This window comes from Barbus barbus (assembly GCF_936440315.1).
Source record: "Barbus barbus genome assembly, chromosome: 12".
NCBI lineage: Eukaryota > Metazoa > Chordata > Actinopteri > Cypriniformes > Cyprinidae > Barbus > Barbus barbus.
The window spans coordinates 17,544,439-17,566,119 of record NC_136740.1 but is presented as its reverse complement, the minus strand read 5'-3'; the positions used below and the strand labels follow the sequence as shown (position 1 = coordinate 17,566,119).

The 21,681-nt window shown below is 35.2% G+C and overlaps 2 protein-coding genes across 3 annotated transcripts; one reads left to right on the top strand and one right to left on the bottom strand.

The window, feature by feature from the left end:
• The first annotated feature begins 360 nt into the window (after positions 1-360).
• On the top strand, positions 361-19,651 carry LOC306878483 (transmembrane protein 145-like). Of its 2 annotated transcripts, XM_079430890.1 has the most exons (15): positions 361-618; positions 5,030-5,104; positions 6,704-6,781; positions 7,213-7,299; positions 7,670-7,771; positions 9,449-9,533; positions 10,664-10,735; positions 10,939-11,007; positions 11,248-11,328; positions 11,684-11,762; positions 12,000-12,093; positions 13,640-13,812; positions 15,657-15,777; positions 15,880-16,065; positions 17,117-19,084. In XM_079430890.1, exons 1-15 carry the CDS (start codon positions 523-525, stop codon positions 17,348-17,350), a joined length of 1,632 nt encoding a protein of 543 aa, XP_079287016.1. In that variant the 5' UTR covers positions 361-522; the 3' UTR covers positions 17,351-19,084. The 2 variants fall into 2 exon arrangements, with proteins under 2 accessions (XP_079287016.1, XP_079287017.1); XM_079430891.1 differs by lacking the exon at positions 11,248-11,328 and having other exon boundaries at positions 369-618; positions 17,117-19,651.
• LOC306878484 (large ribosomal subunit protein bL17m-like) lies at positions 18,776-21,616 on the bottom strand. The gene is made up of 3 exons (XM_079430892.1): positions 21,217-21,616; positions 19,972-20,040; positions 18,776-19,888 (listed from the first exon to the last, which is right to left on the bottom strand). The coding sequence occupies exons 1-3, from the start codon at positions 21,388-21,390 to the stop codon at positions 19,628-19,630; spliced, it is 504 nt and encodes a 167-aa protein (XP_079287018.1). The 5' UTR covers positions 21,391-21,616; the 3' UTR covers positions 18,776-19,627.
• Between the last annotated feature and the right edge of the window lie 65 nt (positions 21,617-21,681).

Here is a 21,681-nt window from a genome sequence, read left to right as displayed (position 1 = left end):
GAATGTACTGTATATGTACTGTGTATCATTTATTGTATAGAGAGACCATAATTATACTCTTAAGTTGTTGATTTTTCCTCGACAGAGTATTTTTTAGACTTGTGAGGACTGTGGGAATGTTACAGTGATAACAGTATTTTTCTGCAGTATGTATTTTCCCTGTGTTGATTTATATTTGAATAAATATTTTCTCTGCATCTCTGTGTTGTAGTGTGGCGGGATAAAGAACACAGAAAACATGACAAATAAACCGAATTGAATCTGTAAAGGAAGGGGTTAAATCGATAGAAATGTGCCTTTTTGTGAAATGTTATGTCGCAATAAAATATCGGCAGCGCGCGTGCGAGACCAGGCGCGCTCCTGGCGAAAATTCTGGGGATACATGCGTTTGAGGCGAAGAACGGGGACGCGCGTCTGGCAGATCTCTGCCAGCCTTCCTGCTCTTGCTGTCTCTCTCTCTCATACACGCACACGCACAGCATCGGGAGGAGAACGCAGAAACGCGACGGTGGACAGGTGAAGATGGAGAAAGTATTAGGACTCGCCGTGGTGTCCAGTATTTTATGTGTTGGCTCGGTTTTGGGGAAATACGTTAGAGGTATCGTCAATACAAAAGAGGTGAGTAAAATGTTTACGTTTTATTGCTGTTGTGCTGGTAATGGTTCGGAGTTCTCCGGCGTTCTTGCTGCGCATCTCCTGGTGGCTGTTATTAATGGGCTCTAATGGCAAGTGTGTATTCACGCCTCCGCGTTCGCGCGCATCTGGAAGCCTGCTTTAATATGCTTTGCCAAGATAATTACGCTCGCTGTTATTTGAGCCGATGAAAGTGTAATTCGTCCTCCAGGCACAAAAAAAAAAAAAATTTTAAACGGCGTATTGCCGACATTTAACTTACACCCTCCCATCCGCTTTTACAGGTGTGTGTCGACCAAAATGCTCTTCTGGTGGCATTACAGCATTGTGGAATTGCAGTTATCGCAAGCTGGTGCCCAAACAGACTTAAGGTTGCTTAGCTGTGCTTATAAAGGTGTGTGATGTGTGTTAATGTGCGTGGACATAATTCAAACATGAACTCATTGCAAAAAAAATCACTTGGAAATAGACGATTTGGGACATATATTGCTGTTGAAGTGTCTTTATTTGGCATGCATCATTTTCTTCATTTCAGTAGCTGTTGGCTGTTTTGATTGCAGTGTGCCTTATAGGAAACGAGCTATTATTTGATAGACACAAAGTAAATGTTGGTCTGAAGTAAACAGTGAGACTGATTTTGCTGCAAAAAGTTATTGCAGCACTTATTTCATCATGATTTAATGAACAAAAATGGGGGAAATACAAAGAAATGAGGGAACAATACATTTATTTCTTTTCAAAAAGCAGTCAGCTTATAAAGAACTGCTTAAAATGACTCTTAGGACTTCCATAGACAGCTTATTTTTTCTGATTTCACTGTCGATTTTTACGCAGCGAGTTAATTGATTAAATTATGATTAAGTATGAGTTTGTCTCTTCCAATTAAATTTGGCAGTTGTTGATGAGTCCTGTCCTGTGTTTGCATTAATGTAACATCAACCTGTTCCTGCTTGTATCCAAGTGCTGATCCTGCTCTCTTTTGGGTCGCTGTATGAGATAAATAATACATTAATTTCACTTCTGTTATTTCCTTACAAGGTCGTTCATTTACACTGGCATGCATGCATAAACACACTTTATATATTACTGGGAGGTTTTGTCAAGTTCATTGTGTTTGGTTGTGTGAAACACCGAAAGAGCATCTGCCTCTTTAACCAAAGCTTATTTGCTAAATACTTGTAATGACTTGTTGAAGACTTGTTGTATTGGAGAGAAATAAAGCAGCACATCGCGGGTCTTTCATGCCAATAACTCATGTGTTTGCTTAATGATACATTTCAAAGTTAATTACCAAGGGTATCATTATAAAAGTTCACAGTGTTGCTGCAGATGCAATATAACGTGGATAACATTACATAAATATTTTTTCATCAGGTTAGATATTGATTATTTATCGCTCACTCAGGGCGGGTCTAAGGTAAGACGGTCTTGTCAATCAACTCTTGTGGGAGAGGTCTGTACAGAACTACGTCATTCTGACAGGGCTCTCAGATCAGCCTGTTTGAGAAATAGGGATTTAAAAAAAACACTTTTATCATTATAGGATGGATGTGTGCACATACATCCAAGACACATTTATGTTCAAACAACTTAAAAAAAAAAAAAAAACTTTAAAGTTTTAGTAATTTTCTTTTTTTTGTGTGTGTGATTTTTGTAGTTTAGTTTTAGTTTTTTTATGTCTATATGGTTTGTATTAATTTTTATTTCAGGTTTAGTTATTTTAGTACATCAAGTACATCTAACGTAATGAAAATGAGAACAATTGCTGAAATAAAAGGCTGAACTAACTGCATAAAAAGTGTTTTTTTTTTGTTTTTTTTGTAACGTTTATTTTATTGCAAGTAACAAACACTGCCACAGGCAAATAAGACTCTTTCTATGGGCATTCAGCTCGACGTGTTGTGTGTGTTAGTGTATATGTGTGTCAGCGCATGCGAGTGTATTTATGCGGTGCTCCGTTGTGTAACTTGAATAATGAATCATTTAAAAGCCCAGTGGACCTGGGGTGACGTGACTAGTTGATTGGTAATTAATTCTTAATGAAGCTTAGCGAGCGGACAGAGATCCGGAAAGACAGTGAGAGGTGAGGCCACCACTGATTCGGTGAAGTGACCCGATACTGCATCTGGGTATAATGCTTGATTAATGTAGTGTTTGTGTGCCGTGTCTCTCACCCTCCCGTTGGCTGATTCAATGACTTTGTATTACAATGCAGTATCTGTGGGGTGGGGGGTGGGGGATTAATAGTGACACTTTTTATGGCCCATTCTGCACCACAACATACAAGTTCTGATGTGCAGCCAGCCACTGTACGAGGAGGAGTTTACCCTTTAAACAAATGCACAATTGTCTCAATCTTCTCTTTCAATACTAAATAGTATTGTACTTTAAAGAGTGTATAATACTTTAAAAGAAGAAATGTCATTTAAGTCATTTTAAAAAAGTAAGTTATTTTATTAAAGTACTTACATTAATTGTTGTGTTAAACTGTTGTACTTGTGTATTACTAGAGCTGTAAAACTGTTTAAAATCATCTTTACACGAATTATACCATTACATTGTCATAGCTACATAATAGTAAATTTGGATATAACTTTACATGGAAAATAAACTTTTTAATAGCTGTTGGGAGAGTTATTAGATTGCATTAAGCCTAATGAAAACCACTGGCTATTATTTGATAGACACACAGTGCAAAAAATATATTGGCCTGAAGCAAACAGTGAGACTTACTGTGCTGCAAAAAGTTATTGCAGCACTTATTTTCATCACATTGAATGAACATGAAGGAAAATTAAGGAACAATACATTTATGCAAAAATGTATAACACAACCTATAAAGAACTGCTAAAATTTTAATGACCTAAAAGCTTTCATTTTCTTTGCATAAAAATCCACGAGTGAATTCAATAGTGGTAGTGGATATTACTTTATATACCAAAGAAAAGGTTGGTAAGCATTTTTTACTCTAATATCAAGCACTCTTCACATTTAGTGGTTATACTTTTGAAATAGTGTTCAAAGAAAAACAAAACTCTGTATTAGACCCATTCACATCTACTTTAAATGCCTCAGTATAATTCAGATTTTTATTACACTATCATTTAAGGTGTCCTTGTTACAGTGTAATTGTACATTTAAGTAGAAATTTATATTGATTTACTACATGTACTTACGATATGGTTAGGGTTAGGCTTAGGGTTTTGACTTAGCTTGTAATTTTGCATAATTTTTTATAATAGTAAGTACATGTAAGATGTAACAAAGACACCATAAAAAAGTGTTACCCAGATTTTTAAAGAAAATGAGGGATGAGTCAGTTTTTTTTTTTATTCTAGTAATCAACATTATGGTACAAATTCTCTCAGTTGAGCTTAACTGTGCAATCACATGGGAAACGTGACAGATGGGAATGTGAACAAGGACGGAAACAATGTTGTGAAGTCCTTTGGGTTGTAAAAACTGGGATTTGAGGACATTCGTTCGTGATATAAGGGGGTTTAGACCGAGTCGGGCCTCTCCTGGTTTCTATAGTAGCTGCAAAGTGCATTATGTGTCAGTTGCCGTGACAATAGTACTTCAATTTTTATTTATTTATTTTTATCATTGTGATTTTTTTTTTATTATTATTTATTTATTTTTTTTGTTAACTGGCTGACTGACCACAGGTGCTCTTTTACGTGTGCTTCTGTTTTAGAGAGACAAGGTGGTCTTTCAGAAGCTTGGTCATGTGACGCGGTTATTTGGGCTCAGTTCTGGGTCAGAGAGTCTTAAGGCTGGTGTCTGTTTTGTCAAGGAAACTTGTTGTTATGGAAACCACCAACAGAAGACACTGAAGGGAGAAGTTAATATGGACAAGGGGCTGAAAGCTGGAGCACACTTAGTGCCATTTTACACTTCACTGACCGCATGTGTGTCTGTCAGCATAAGTTCAAAAGAGTGTTTGAGATGAGACCAGACTGAAGCCCTGAACACTGCAGGAACTTATTAACCCTTCAGCTGTTATAATGTGATATGAAGATTTTTAAACTCTTATCGCTGCTTTATATCAGATTTATAGTAGATTTTTTGGGGGTGTGAAGCTCAGGGCTTGGAAGCAGAAGTTTGCTGTAGGCTGTGGTCCATCACTGTTGTGTCATTGAGCAAGCTCCAGGAGAAATGTGCTTCTGATAAATATGCTGTAAGCTGCTTTGTCTGCTAAATGATGTCATGTCTGGATGGTGAAGCCGTTCTGTGAAAGTCTCACGAGATTCGCGTTTGCTGCTGGCGCAGGTATGGTTGCTGCGGGACTCCAAATAAACAGCGCATGAATGTCACAGAATGAAGGTTACCATCCAGACACAGCTGCTACATAACTATTTGATTCCTTTCTGTTTCCCTCCCCTCTTCTTCACAGGACTGGGTTTTCCTCACAAGATTTTGCTTCCTGACTGATTTTGGCCGACTGAACTTCAAGTTCCGATACCCCAAGGTAAACTTAAAGACCTGTATTTGAATTTTTACTCATGAGCAGATTACTAATGTTGTACTAAATCTTAGATACTTACAGGGATGCATGATACAGGTGCATCTCATTAAATTAAAATGTCGTTGAAAAGTTCATTTATTTCAGTAATTCAACTCAAATTGTGAAACTCGTGTATTAAATAAATTCAATGCACACAGACTGAAGTAGTTTAAGTCTTTATTTATTTTAATTGTGATCACATTTAACAAAAACCCACCAATTCAATTCAATCTCAACAAATTAGAATACTTCATAAGACCAATAAAAAAAACATTTTTAGTGAATAGTTGGCCTTCTGGAAAATATGTTAATGTACTGTATATGTACTCGATACTTGGTTGGGGCTCCTTTTGCTTTAATTACTGCCTCAATTCGGCGTGGCATGGAGGTGATCAGTTTGTGGCACTGCTGAGGTGGTATGGAAGCCCAGGTTGCTTTGATAGCGGCCTTCAGGTCGTCTGCAGTCTTCTCCATTATTGTGGTTTCAAAGAACAAGAGATACCCTGAATTTATACTGTAGGGATGGTCATTAATTGAAACTCAAATGCATTTATTAAGATACTGATTTTTTACTTTCATGAGCTGTAAGCTTTAATCATCAAAATTAAAACAAAACAACTTTTGAAATGTTTTACTTTACATGCAATGAATCTAAAATATATGCAAGTTTCACTTTTTGAAATAACTTACAAAAAAATCTTTACTTTTTCACGACATTCTAATTTATTGAGATGCACCTGTACATCAGTAGCACATTTGTGCCTATAAGTATCACCGGTTACTGTTGGATTGATTTGATTGATTGATTTTATTTATTCAATGATATAAGATATTTAATAATGCATGCTTATTTCATTTGTTTTTACATTTAGATTACCTTTGCTGTTGTTTAATTCTTCTTTACATTTAATCTTTAAAAACACTAATAATTTAATAACACAGTTAATTGTAATCACTAGCAAATATAAAAATGAATATCCTTTTTGTCAATATAATGCCTAGATTCAGTTTAAAAGCGTTTAAAGCTATATTTAGTTTCACACACACACACATTATGATATTAATGAATTTTCATCTAATAGGCTATAATAGTTATTATATATATATATATAATATTATTACATGATTGTTGCTTATAACAATTATTGCCTATTCCGTGATTACGTGAACATAATAATTGACAATGATTTGACTAGAATTATAATATTGTGCATCTCTCACAACATAAATAAATAAATGTCACAAATATCCCTTCACAACATAAATATAATATTTACCTAAAATCTTAATTTGGTTTAGTTGTTTTCATTACAAATACCAAATTTTTGGGTAACAAAAAAACTAAAACAAAAAACATTCTACAAAGTTTGACCATTAAATTATGTTGTCAGACTGCCTTTCACTATTCTTTCTCTTTCAGTCATTCTTTATATAGGTCCAATATATCTTTTAAGTTTCTAGATGGCATAGACAGTTCAAGTATTAATCTCTCCCCCTCTCTATCTATCTATCCATCTTTCCTGTCTTTCTCTTCCTCCCTCTATGCCTGTTTTTCACTGAAAGTCCCGATGCTGTCAGAATATATTGCTCTACTTTGATGAAAGCTCTCAGTGGCCAGCTGTGTACAAGAGGCCGGACAAGGTGAGACACACACTGTCAGATTTTGTGTTTGTGTGTGTGAAAATATTGAGTGAACTGACAGGCTGCGTGTGTGAGTGTGAACAAACAGACAGCACGAGCATGAATGCGTGCGTTCCACATCAGTAGAAAGTGTGAGGATTAAAGGAGAAATGTCAGCAGTGTTCTGTGGATTAAAAGTCCAAATCCAGTCTCCAAAAAGACATGAGTGTCAGTGCATGTGTGTATGTAAATCCAGCACATTTTCTCCCTCCCCGTGGCAGGATCTGCATTGCGGGGATCTATGAAAAAGTGCTTGTAAGAAGCCCCTGCTCTTCATCACACTCCTCTAGTACTAATCTGCTGCTTAGTACTTCAGCTCTTGTTATTGTTACTGGGTGTTTGAAATCCCATGGAGAGCATGTTTGTTAATGGAGGGTTTATGTGCTCTACAGGATTGCTACCAGAAAGAGTCAGTATTGAGGCCTGAAAATAACCAGGTCATCAACCTGACCACCCGGTACACCTGGTCTGGCTGTATGGTAAGAAAAAAAGCTATTAGTCTGTGTGATGTTAAAGTAGTATGTTTACAGTATAACAGTTAAATTGCTGTTCTGCACCATTGGCACTGCCAAAAATAATTGTTTTCAAACTGGTTTCCCTAACACATCCTCTGACTGCCATTGGTTGAGCTAAATCAAACAAACATAATTAAACATGCCACTGTATTTACATATTTTGATTAATGGCTCACTCCTGTCTCTACATATTAAACTGGGATAGAAGATGGGATGAAATTACACACATCACCAATAAATTATAACTGTTCTCTGTTGAATCAGTGATGAACAACTGCACAATGAAGAGTTGCTTCTGTTTACAATCTTATGTCTTTGTGTCTGCCTCTGTCAGGTGGAAGGCGAAGGTAATGAAGAGATGCTGAGTTGTGTAGGAGGTCGAAGTTTTCGTTCTGTTAGAGAGAGATGGTGGTACATTGCGCTCAGCAAGTGTGGGGTGAGTGGTGATACAGTAAACGATATACAGGGAACTAGGAATGTGCCTGAAGCAGACTACCGTATTCAGAAAGGCATGATTAATGACCACAGAATGAATAACTAATTGTACCGAATTATACAGAAGTACAAGGGTAAAACAAATTTTTAATGAACATATCAAACAATATAATGGTTAGTCTGTGAAGCATATGATTAAAGTTGTATCTTGTGAATGAAAATGAGAGCTGTGTGAAATTCAAATCGGTTGGCTGTGTTGCCGTCTCCTTTTACTGTGAGCTTCTGAGAAAATCAAAGATTAAAATATCATACTATATCATTTTTATATTTTAAAATGATTATGGTAATATTTTAAACATACTGAGCAGTGTTGGTATTTGTTGACTAAATCTAATAAAAAGTGTTTTCATTGATTAAAAATGTAAAATTGATGAAAAATATGTAAATATTATATGAAAAACCTAAACAAAAATGAGAAATGTAATCTAAGTCTAAATATTAAAAAACACTTAACAAAATGACTAAAGCTTAACTGAATATGGAAATTTAAAAATAAAAGCTTATTTAAAATATGAATAAATATTATAATAGTACAGTATAATAATATAATGAATTATACAAGGCATATTTTCTAAACGGATTACAGTCTAAATATGCTTTGCATTATATTTTGATGCACTTCCAGTTGAAGCTTCACCTACATTTATTTCTATACGAATACAGATACAGAAATAGATCAATTTGACACTGCAGCTGATAAAGATGGATATATATATATAGATAATAGTTTACAAAGTCCCATGACAATAAAAGTTTTGCTTAAAAAGACATTGCATGATACATCTAAAATATATGCTTTTTCCACAGCTTCCTTCTTTATTATGACTGACTTTACTGTACAATCCAAATTGCACTGAAGTTTGCATATATAGCATGTAGGAAACATAGCAAGTGTTCGTCTGACCTGATTGTAAGGAATGTTATTAAAGGGAATTTTTAAAGATGAAGCGGCTCAGTTCTGCATTGGGCCGAGGAGACAGTGAGTGATTCTTGTTGTAGCTGCTTGAAGTGATGCGCATGTAGTGTTGGAGAGGTGCATGATGTGAAAGGGTTTTAGCCAGATAAATGGGGGCAAAATGTAAAGGGTTGTTTCATGGATGGTGGAAGACTGATGGACGCAGGGCTAAATCCTGCTGGACTGAAGTAAAGCACAGTCTCTGAGCACCATCCCTAAAGGAGCCAATTTCTCTTCTCCTCTCTCTCATACTTCCTTTCTCATTGGCCAGTCTTATACCTCTGTATCCTGTAACTTCTGTTCCAGTCACTTCTGTTCCAGGCCCTTTTCTCTGTCCCTCTCCAGCTCTATATCTTTGTCCCACTCTCTCTTTCCTCTCCATCTCTGGTCACATTGATTTGGTGATAGGGCATGCTTCTTGCACCTCACCTTTTTGGAGTGCGGGAGAGGGAATGGGTTTTTCCTGCCAAGTGAAATCAAAGTGTTTCTCTTTTATTAAGCCGGGCCTAAATCCTCTAAACAGCTAGAAACTGTGCTGCTTTGAAGTCTTTTATAGCCCAAAGATCTGTTTGTGCACTCTGTGTTTGTATGGTCTCTGAAGCTTCACACTCACTTTTTTTTTCCTCTGAATTCCCTCTTTTTCTCTTTCACCATGCAACACAGGGAGAGGGGCTGCAGCTGGAATATGAAATGACATTAACCAATGGACAGTCCTTCTGGACCAAGCATTTCTCTGCAGATGAATTTGGTGAGACATAACTGAAAGTGGGAGGAATTTATTTTGTATTATGTGAAAGCATGGCAAAATGTATCCATAATATATATATACTACCCTTCAAAAGCGTGGAGTTAGTACAATAATTGAACATTTTTAAAAGAAGTCTCTTATGCTCACCAATGATACATTTATTTATATACAGTAAAAACTGTAATATTGTGAAATAATATTATTGCAATTTAAAATAACCAATAACATTTCGTATTATTGTCACTGTTAAATAAACTGCTTAATATTATTGTGAAAACCATGATACATTTTTTTCCAGAAAAAAAAAAAAAAAAAAATCATATACTCACCCTCAATGTTTTTCGAATCGATATAATTTACCATCTAAAATGAAAGGGAATGGTGACCAGGGCTCAGGGTTTTCAAGCTCCAAAAAGACAAGTAGTCTATACAAATTTTGCACTATATTCCAAAGATGCGTACCAAATGCTGTAGACTGTACACTATGCACTCAACTATGTAGTGTGTGAATTGTATTAGGTTGTTTCGTCATTTATAATCAGTCTGCTAGCTCCCCCTCCCCCACTATTTATACTACAAAACGGTAAAGAATAGTGCATAAGTTTACAAATTGGGATGCACCTCAAGTCTTTTGAAGTTATACAACAGCTTTGGGTAAGAAAAAGATAAGAGCTTCGTTGCTGACAAAAAAAATTCCACTCCATCACAGCTCTCAAATCTCATATGTAAAATGTGAATGCAACTTTGGCACATCACGATCAAGACCAATAACTTTTGACATCTGTGACAACAAATCCGGCATGCTATTGTCTTTACTGTATGTGCCATATTTAATGCAAACAAAACAGAGAGAAAGAAATTCACTTGTCTTTTAGTTCTACTAATAATTTTGCCATGTTCACTATTCTATTTAATATGTGAGTTAAATAATAATACTAATAATAAATATATATTTTGTCCCCTGGTTACCATTTACTGTAATGGAAAGTCATACTGTATGGAAAAGAACTGTGTGAACATTCTGCTAAATTTCACATTCTTAGGTGTACAGCATGCATTTTTCAAGACATTTATCATGCTTATATCGTGACTGAATACAGTTCTTGTTTTGTTCTCTTTATGTGTTTCAGGCATCCTGGAGACAGACATCACGTTCTTGGTTATATTTGCCACTGTGTTTACACTGTCTTGTTATTTTGCTTGTGAGTTTCCATGTCCTGGAGGTATAAAAGACCTTAGACGTGTTGGTCTCAGTGCATAATTTGCAAGTCTTATTATTCAGTGTTAAATTAAAAGATATTTTTAGCCATCTCCTCTAGATAAACAGACCTACAGAAACTATGAGTCTATCTGCATTAGTTATTAATTTCTAATCAATCTTTTTTCTTTTGTGTAATTCTTTAAGATAATTTAAAGGGAAGACAGCTGCTCCATACGACCTATAAGATGTTTATGACTGCGGCTGGAGTGGAGGGTGAGAAAGGCCACTGCACACACTCATATAGATAAACACAAGCACACACATTTTTATGACACTAGGCTTTGCGACGCTGGATGCATAACAATATCTCTTGTGTCATACCTTCTTTCTTTCATCCTTATCTCCTCCCCACATTCAACTTCTTCCTCTGTGCTCTCACGGCTGCTACTGGGACTTATCTCTCTCTTCTCTCTTATCTCTGGCATCCTTTACTTTTTAATTCCTTTCTTTCAGTCTTAAGCCTGCTTTTCTTTTGCATTTACTGGGGCCTTTATGCCAGAGATGGCGTTGGGAATGGCAGCCTCAAGATATTAGGTAAGAAAAACACTTTATGAATGAGTCAGATACTCATTATCGGAAAATAATCCATGATTGGGTGGTCTTACATCATTCTCAAGGGTTATTTTTTTGTTATTTTACATACAATGTATACATCTTCTTCTATTTTAAGGAAAAGGGTTTTGTAAAAAATATTTGTTGAAACCACAAATATTGTATTATAATATTGTGCTATACAGTATTACAATGCAGTCTATCTATCTAAACATACTCTGCTTTAGCGTCACACATTTGTGTGCTTGTGACTGGATTCGTTCTTAAATGCTGACATGATTGGTAACCTACTTGTGGTCACCTGTGTAACTCTCTGTGGCTCTCTTCCTCTCACCAGGGAAATTACTATTTTCTGTGAGCTTCCTGATTTTCTTGCTCATGCTGATTCTCCTGGGGAAGGGATTCACAGTCACCAGGTAGGAGGCCTTACTTCTCACATAATGTGGGTAATGACTTACAAGGCTAATCATGCTAAAGTGACCCAGATGTCAAGACAAATCTGTATCCAAATTTGATTATGTGCTGAATTCAAGAATGAACTTACTTTTGGTGCCGATGTTCTTTAGGTATGCAGGTGATCCTACATGTCTTTTGATCAATGTTTTCAAAGACGATGACGTAGTGATAATGTTTCTCTCTGTTTTGATTTCCAGGGCAAGAATAAGTCACAGTGGCTCAGTAAAACTATCCATTTATATGACAGTATACACCATCACGTACATCATCCTCTTCATATATGAAGCAGAGGTAAGATCTGATTAACCTTTGCTGGCAATAAGCTGAATATTCATAACATTCACTACTGTTCAAGAGTCTGAGGTCAATACGTTTTTTTTTGTACTTTTTAAAATAAATGTTTCTATTTCAAATAAATGCTGTTTTGTTTTTGCTTTTTTGTTGTTTACTTTATATTTATCAAAGAATCCTGAAAAAAAATCACAGTTTTCACAACAACAAAAAATAAATAATAAATAAATAAGCAGCACAACTTTTTTCAACATTAGTAAAAATAAGAAATGTTTCAATGAGCTCTAAATCAGCATATTAGAATGATTTCAGAGGGATCAAGTGACTGTAGTAATGACTGCTAAGAAAATTAGCTTTGCCATCACAGGAATACATTACTTTTTAAAATTAATTAAAATAAAAAAAACAGTTGTAATAATAAAACATGTTTTACTTTATTTTTGTTTAAATAAATGAGTGTAAAAAATTCAAGAAACATTTTAAAATCTTACCGACCCCAAACTTTGTGTATTTCTGATGGTTTTGTTGGCAGTATACACTGTATATATAATTAACACAATATAATTAATCATTTTGTTCATTTATTGAAATAAAAGGTAGCACTTTACTTAAAGCCTTTATGTATAATGCATTATAAATGTAGTTTAATGCATTGCCTTGTAATGCACCTTATAATGCATTGTACAATCTTATGAATAAATGTAATATAAACAGGTCATACATTATAACACTTATCAATTCATTGTGACACTATGCATTTTAAATTCGGTTAATAATTATTTACGACAAGATACATAATGTGCATCATATTACAATGCACATTATGAATAATTATAATGCATTGTGCCCTTAATTAACCCTTTATAATGTATTATACATAAAGTGTTACCAAATAAAATGTGGAAAAAATGACTGTTATTTAGTTTTAAGAAATATTTTGAATATAATTTGCTTCAATTACTTAAGTTGAAATGATGGATGCAAGCAAATAATATACCACAGATAACCACCACAGAAAGACGCATAGATAACCACAGAACAATAATCATTCCATACCAGAAATGTCTTCAAATGTCTATTAATTTCTATATTACCTAATGTATAAAAAGTCTGAGGACTCATACATTTTGAGCACTATCAGCTACAGTTTCTCATGCTGCACCCGAGAGCTACTCCACTCTATACATAATGTAAGGCTGCGAGATGAAGTTACTCAGCGTGAGCATGTCGTGCTGCTGTAGTGTGCTGTAATGGAACCCAGCAGATAGACAGATAGATAGAGAGAGAGAGAGAAAGACAGGTAGAGAGAATGACCCAGATAAGCTCTTGCAGTATCATTGAAGAGCTCCTGTTGCATCTTGTGTCAATGTCACCCTTTGCTCTAATGCAGCTTTAGATGTTTGGATTTAAGGAATGTTCCGCCAGTTTCCACTTATGCAGCCTAACAGATTGTGCCATGGTCGGGTATAAAACCATCAGTCATACAGATGGGTTGCCAAGGGCGGGGATTTCCCTGTTCCCACTCCCACTGCGTGTGTGTTTGTAGTTCTTTGATCCAGGCGAGGTGCTGTATGCTTATGACAGCCCTGCAGGGTACGGTCTAATGGGTCTGCAGCTGCTTGCCTACGTATGGTTCTGCTACGCTGTGCTGGTGTCCCTGAAACAGTACCCTGAAAAACAACCTTTCTACATCCCCTTCTTCACTGCGTACACTCTGTGGTGAGTTTCGCTGTAATACAAAACCAGAAGCTTATATTATTATATCTTTCCATTGCTTTAATTCGTTTGATGAAAAAACATGAATGTGCAAGAGGGAACATAAATTGTTACAAACATACTTATTTATTTTATTTTAGTAGTTTATTTGTCAGGGACAATGTACAAAATACATTAATCTTACGAAAAGATGCTTTGTACCAGAGTTAGCAAATGCTAATTTCCATCTGCAGTCCCCGGGCAGGTGCACACAATATTAAAACATTACATTACAAATAGCTGTCAATAGCACTACCAGATACATGCAATATTAGTTGAACAGTGATCATCTAAAACTAAATGAAAAACTAATCAAAAAAACCATCACAGCCTAAAATATGTATAACATAGTCAAAAACATTTACTTCAATATTACATTTGTAAACTTTAAGTGTACTGATGCTGACACAACTGGTTATCAAGGATGTATTTCTTTAAGTTTCGAGAGATATTATTCGGATCTACAGACAACTTTAAACTGTCTGGAAGTTGATTCCATTGTTTAATGGTTTTAAATGAGAAGGCTGTCTGAGCAAAGGCAGAGGATCTTTTCGGGACAGCACAGTTTCTGTGAGCAGTAGAGCGAGATGTTCGATTCGTTTGTTCAGAATAAAGTTTTATGATTTTTTTCAATGAGGATGGAGCAATATTATTAACAATTTTGAAAACGGTTCTTAGTTTTGTATATCGAATTAGAGAGTCAAAACTTAATATTTGATATTTACTGAGAATATTGCAGTGAGGATAACGAGGGGCTTTTCTGTCAAGCACCTTTAACGCCTGATTATAGACCGATCTAAGCGGTTTAAGTGTGGTCTCATTGGCCTGAGACCAACAAGACAAACAATAAGTGATGTGTGGAGAAATCATGGCATTAAAATACATGAAAGATGCTTCAGTTGTCAAACTATTCCTAATATGTCTAAAGGTGGAAATATTATATTGAATAGAGTTGCACATTCTTTTAATATGTTTTTTAAAACTCAGAGTTTGGTCCAAATGGACACCTAGATATTTTATCTCTGTCACGATATAGATTTTTTGCCCATTAACATAGATGTTAGGCATATCGAAACAGTAACTGGCATATTTGAAACAGTAACTGTTTTCGCATCAACATCAACACTTTTACTCCAATTTCATTCAGCATGAAATAAAATATGTGTATTCTAAATGTGTGTTATTTATTTTACTGAGTAATCTGTGCATGTTTAAGTTTATTCATTCATTTATCTTTTGGTACTTTTTAATTCAAAATGCTGTCAAGTTAATCTTTCTGTGATGTATGCCGGATTTTATACTTAAACCCCATCTCTCACTTTGAAACAACAACCAAAGAATAAAATAAATTCCTTGTAATACATTTTTTCCTTTTTCGATAATCGGTTTCACTTGGATACGTCACAATATGGAAACAAAAGATGTGACGCTAGTTTAATAGTGCCGTAAACACCACTTAGTGTACAATATGTTTTCATCATACAAAATAGTCAAATGTATTAAAAGTACAATATTTAGCTTTGGCAAGAACTTTTCCAGGTTAAAATATTTGTTCAACACCTCACGTAAGGTGTCTGAGAGTGACACTCTTAATATCAAAGGCATGGGTTTGAATCATTGAAAATGTGAACTCAAAGTAAAACAGTTTTTAAACTTAACTTTTCACATAAGTCTTTTTATGGGACTAGACTGAAACTGTTTGTCTCTACTTTGACTCAAAGCTCTTCACAGCCTTTGTAAATTTGTAAAGAAGACTGACAGTATAAAGCTTATGTTCCTCTCTTCATTCATTACTTTTTCACCCATAGGTTTTTTGCTGTGCCAGTCATGGCTCTGATTGCCAACTTTGGCATCTCTCGCTGGGCCAGGGAAAAAATTGTGAACGGCATCCAACTCGGCATCCATCTCTATGCCCATGTCGTCTTCCTGGTATGATTTTTTTATTTTTTGTTGCTGTTGTTTATTGTTACTTCATTTATTTAGGCTAATAATATGATAAAACACCCTGTATGACTAATCCTGTCATTCTAGGCTATCACACGTCCGTCAGCAGCCAATAAGAACTTTCCCTACCACGTGCGGACTTCACAGATAGGAATCCTTCTCTCCAGTCCTAAAGCCATGGGGGCGGAAAGCTTCCCTCATCATGCTTATGGGAATGGCTCCTTCCTTGGAGACTCTCAGCCAAACTTCACAGAGCTCTTCTCCATCCACTCAGTGAGTATTTGATGTTGTAATGGGAATGAAAAACTGATCTGAATATAGTGTATTCTGAATATAGAGCTGAATATAAGTGAACTTATTTTGATGATAATATAATTAGGCTGGGCAGCTTTTTGAATAAAGGTTCCATTGAAGAACCATTTTTGGTTAAAAGAACCATTTTCCTGATTGTATTGAACATTTAAAAGAAATCTAAAACTTTTTCCACTTTAAAAACCCTGTGCAATGGAAAGGTTCCATGGATGTTAAAGGTTCTTTGTGAAACATAGATGCCAATAAAAAACCTTTATTTTTGAGGTAATGTTCAGCCAAAAATGAACATTTGGATGAGTTTATTGCTTCATTGGAATGGATTTGGGAAATGTACAAATTCAAAATTTGCATTACATCACTTGCTGACCTCTAGATCCTCTGTAGTAAATGGGTGCGTTTAGAATGAAAGTTCACAAAGCATGATAAAAACACCACAATAATCCATACGTATTCCAGTAAACTCCAGTCCACCAATTAATGTCTTGTTCAGGGAAAAGCTGCATGTAAACAAACCAATCTTTAGGACATTTTCATTTCAAACCACTGCTTCTGACTAAAATACCAAAATTGGCATTCACAAGTGAAAACTGTCCAAAACTAAACAAATACAGAATGTTGTTGGATTTTGATGTGAAAGGATAACAGGGGATGGTCTTTTTCACTGGAGGAAGTGTTATTTTGGCCAGAGGCAATGTTTTGACGTTTTAATAATAGATTTACTACAAACACACAACTTTTCTTTTCACACAACATTAACTGTTGGACTCGAACTTGTGATGATTTTATCAGCTGTTTGGACTCTTATTTTGATGGCACCCATTCACTGCAAGAGGATTCATTGGTGAGCAAGTGATGCTACATTTCTCCAAATCAGTTATGATGAAGAATCAAACTGGATGGCCCGAGAGTGAGTAAATTCAGCAAATGTTCATTTTTGGGTGAACAGTTTGTTTAAGAGTGTACTTTCATATAGTGTTATTTCATGTAGTCCACATAATGTTTCCCTATTGAGGACCCTGTGAAGACAATAGATGGGACAGTGGCTCGGAAGGGACAGGAAGTGCCAAGGAACAGCGAGCACAAGATCATCACCACAACGGCGGACCTGTCATCTACATTCTCCCCTCTTCCTCCTCCCATACCACCACGCAGCTCTGCACACTCTCCCCCTCCTCCTAGATTAACGTCCCACTTCACAGAGTATTTTAGTATGCAAGGGGCCACGGGGATTGGCTCCAGTGCCTAGAGCGGGCCATGCAACATCTATGAGGTGGAAAAGAGTTCAATATTTCAATAGATTAGGTTAAGGCAAGCGTGAAAAAGCAAAGCCATTTTCAAAAAAGTTACCAAACATTCATATCTTTGAATCTGTAAAGAGAAACGCAAGCTGCAGAATGTCAAGAGAGAGTGGGGCATAACCTGCTCACACAGCCCCTAAAAATAAGAAGCAATAAATATTTCAGTGAGTTGACAGAGTCACTGGAGAGAGATAATATACAGGTAGTGCAATAGTGACAGGAGACAACGGTGAATCTAGAGTATAGATGTTTCAAGCTTAATGTGACAGTAGGATAGCGATGTGTACAGTAACAGTACAGTGAGCTCTTGACATTTTTAATGCTTCGTTCATTTCAAGTGGTGCCGCTAATATTTGTATTTCCATGCCATTTTAATGCAACAGAACCAAGTATTCATCTCCTTCGCTACATTTTTTTAATGTTTTGAGAATTTATGTACACATTTTGTCTGTAAAGTTGAGATAATTTAGCGTTTATATATTTTTATTCACATTGAATAAAAGCGAATACAGCTAGAGACGTTGCAAACTGACGTTAAACTGCAATGGCAAGTTAACTGTGGAACTAAGCAGTATTTGTAAACCATGCATGTTTGTGCTTTGTCTACATTCTGATATATTCAATGTAATTTTGGGTGTGCCTAGTTTTCACAACTAGCGGTCTTGATTTTGTATGCAGTACACACTTGTTTATAGTTACAGTATGTAGAGAATATTTATCGCAAGTGGATGATGAATGATGACTAGTTCATCTTTATCTCAGTCTTTCTGTATTGTCAATTCTGTGCAGGGGTGTATGGAGTTCAAGAACTCTTTGAACAGTTCTGAGTTCAGATTCAATTTCTGCAAACTTCGTTACACGTTTGTACATTTAGTAACCCTCACAGCGGTCTTCAGCGGATATGGAGATCTTTTATTCTGTCAGTGAGTAGAAAGTAAATTCATTCAGTCCGCTGGGGTTATCTTAAGGTTTGTTTACTTGAGTGTCTGATGAAAATATAGCTCTACTCCTACAGAAACACACTGTATTCACAGCATGGAGCACTTTACTGTTTTGAAACACTTATTACCATTAGAGACCCGTGAAAATGCAACCATAATGCAATACAGTGAAAGACAAATGTACAGGTAAAATTGGAAGGTTTTGCCTGTAAAATGTCCTTTCACTGCTGTTTTTTTTTTTTTTTTTAAACAACCAGTTGTGGGTCATATTTATGTTATCTATCGACATATCCTATATAATCTCCATCTGAAATTGACCTGCTTTACATATAATCCTAGAAGTTATGTACATAATGACATTTATATTTGATTTTTTTTTTTTAAGAGAAGAACCATACTTGAAGAATCATTAAATCTAGAGTCCCGTGGTTTGTGCTTGGGCCTTAAGCCATTTCTTTAATAAACACTGAACTTGTTCTGTCTGGAAGCCATCAGAAAAGGTGATTTTAAAAGGCTTTGTCGTGATTTTTCCATCTCTTCAGTGAGTGTGCACACCTAGCAAAGACGAGAGAGCACACTTTTTGAATGTATGATAGATATATTAGCACATCACATTGGGGAGCACAGAAAGATTCAGTTAAGCACATTTCTGTTGCACTGTTCATACTGAGTGCAGTTTAATAGTGTCAAATGACTTGGCAGTGCATACCCTTTTTGCCAAATTAAAATGGTCCGTTTTACAACAATGGCTTGTTTGTGTTTCATTTTGCAGTTTGATTAGCAATAAAGGGAGCTACAGTAATTTTAATCCTAAGTACAAACATTACAAAATTGTAATGAAATACAAACTACTCCTGAACGAAACATTGCCATTGTGCTGAAAAACATTTTAAAACGATGTAGTTTTACATTCTGTTCTAATGTTCTGCTGTGTAACATACTATACACAATTATTTTAAATCTTTTGTAACGTGTCCAGAATGGCATAGAACAACCTCATTATATGTGATATGGAATATTTGTATTTTCAAAAATTCACTGACCATTCTTTAGGACGATTTGAAATGTAGTGAATACAAAACAGTAGGCCTAATTAAAAATGGTGAAAACAATGTTTGTGACCAGTTATAGGACGTCTCATTCAGTCATAAATTTGGAATATATTAATTAAAAAGTCATGGACATGTTAAGCATCAACCAATCATACACAACACAGAGCAAATTTTAATGAGATGTTGAAGAAATGTATACTGAAATATAATATACAAATACAGTGATTAAAGATTATAAGTCCTTTTTGTCAGACACCATTTGAGCTTTTTCTTCTCTGTATGCTTTCAGAAGTTGATTTAACAAGTTCAGTTCACTGACACGTTTCATGGGGAACAGCGGCGGGAGAGGGTTGCCTTTATACTCCAGTACAGCCATAGACGCACGGTCCAGATTCTCCCTGTTAGGAATGCGGGCCATGCGTGTATATCCACCCGTCTGATTCTCAAATCTTACCGCCAGAACTTTAAAAAGTTTGGGGATCAAATCTTTTTCCTGAATAGAGAAATATAAAAATCATACATATCTTACATTTTATATGTATAAAATTCTAGTGTGAACAAGGATTTATATCTTACCGTGAGCCAGAAATCAGCCATTTTCATTGACTTTTCATTAGTATCTCCCTTTTTCGCATAACCAATCAACTAAAAAGAAAATAGAAAGTCAACGGGAACAAGATAAGCATTTTAATTTTAAAGAGTATATAAAGATTTAAACAACTTGTATAACAGCATTTCTAATTGCTTTTTCCCAAAAAGTTTTAAAATGTCACATTTACCCGATTTTCACTATTTTGGCCAATTTTAATGTAACCTCAATATTTAAAAAATATATATATATTTTCTATCGATATTATATAGTTTTGTCTAAATACCAAAGAATATTTACTTCTAATCATAATTAATTCTAATCGAAAAGAAATGTAGCACATCTCATGGCAGACAGAGCAGCAGAGTAACAGTTTAGGGTTAAGATTAAGATTTTTTAGCATGTGTGTTCGGCAGTGTTATTTTATTAATTATTACTGAAACTACGGTCATGTGATTTGTATTTGTTATTTATTTTAATTTTAGTTAAATTATGTCTGAATTTATTATGTCTGTATAGGTCTTTTATTAAGTTTTATAGGTCTTTTATTTAATTTGTGTGATTTTAATACTTCAACAAACTAAATGGAAATGAAATAATATTTATATTGAATTTATGAATGAGTATGTATGTGTGTGTGTGTGTGTGTGTGTGTGTGTGTGTGTGTGTGTGTGTGTGTGTGTGTATATATATATATATATATATATATATATATATATATATATATATATATATATATATATATATATATATCTCTAAAGAACCTTTTGTTCTTTAATATTTTGAATTGTTTTTAGCTTTCATTTATTTTTTTTCAATTAAATGTTAAGTTTTGAAATTTAGTTGTATACATTTGTCATTTTTATTTAATTTCTTTATTTTTAAAATGTGTATAGGTAGCATTTTAGTTTTGGATCTGTTTTTAGTTGTTTTAATACTACAATTGATTGCTTCTGTGGTCCTCATTTGTAAGTCGCTTTGGATAAAAGTGTCTGCTAAATGACTAAATAATAATAAATAATAAGATTAAGAATCATCATTAATATTATTATTGCATGATCAAATAATAATTATACATTAAAATATTTATCAAAAGTCCTAGATGAAACAGACGCCGTTTAATTATTATTATTATTTTAAAGATTTTAAATAGTAAAAAATGTCCCTGATTGAGGACTCCTAGATATAGGAAGAGCAAGATACTGAAACTTGAAGCGGGGTTTTGTACTTGCCTTTTCCGCGTAGAAGCGAACCTCGTCGGCTCTGGCTCTTGTAGTCTCTATTCTCTCGTGTCGAACCAGACCTGTGAGAATGTTCCGAAGTATGTTGATTCTGGACTCGGGTCCGAGTCCTATCCGACGGGCCACCCGACCATGAGAAATCAACGCCTGCAGGGTGAGTCGCATTACAAGAGGCGGTGAAGGACACTCCTCCAGAAAATAAAACCCCTCTCTTACACAACGTTAAAGATACTGGAACAAGAAATAAAACTCAGACGAGCACTTCTGTGATCAGCGATTACATCCACTGGAGAACAACAGGCGCATTTACTTCTTTCAGAGTATCATTCAGGTGACAGCTGAAGCACAGAAGTGCATGTGTGATGGTGTGTCGGTCTCAGGAGTCCGGAATGAAAAACAAGCCTTAAGTAAGGTTCCGCATATATGTATTGTCAAAAGCGGTTACATGGTCATGCT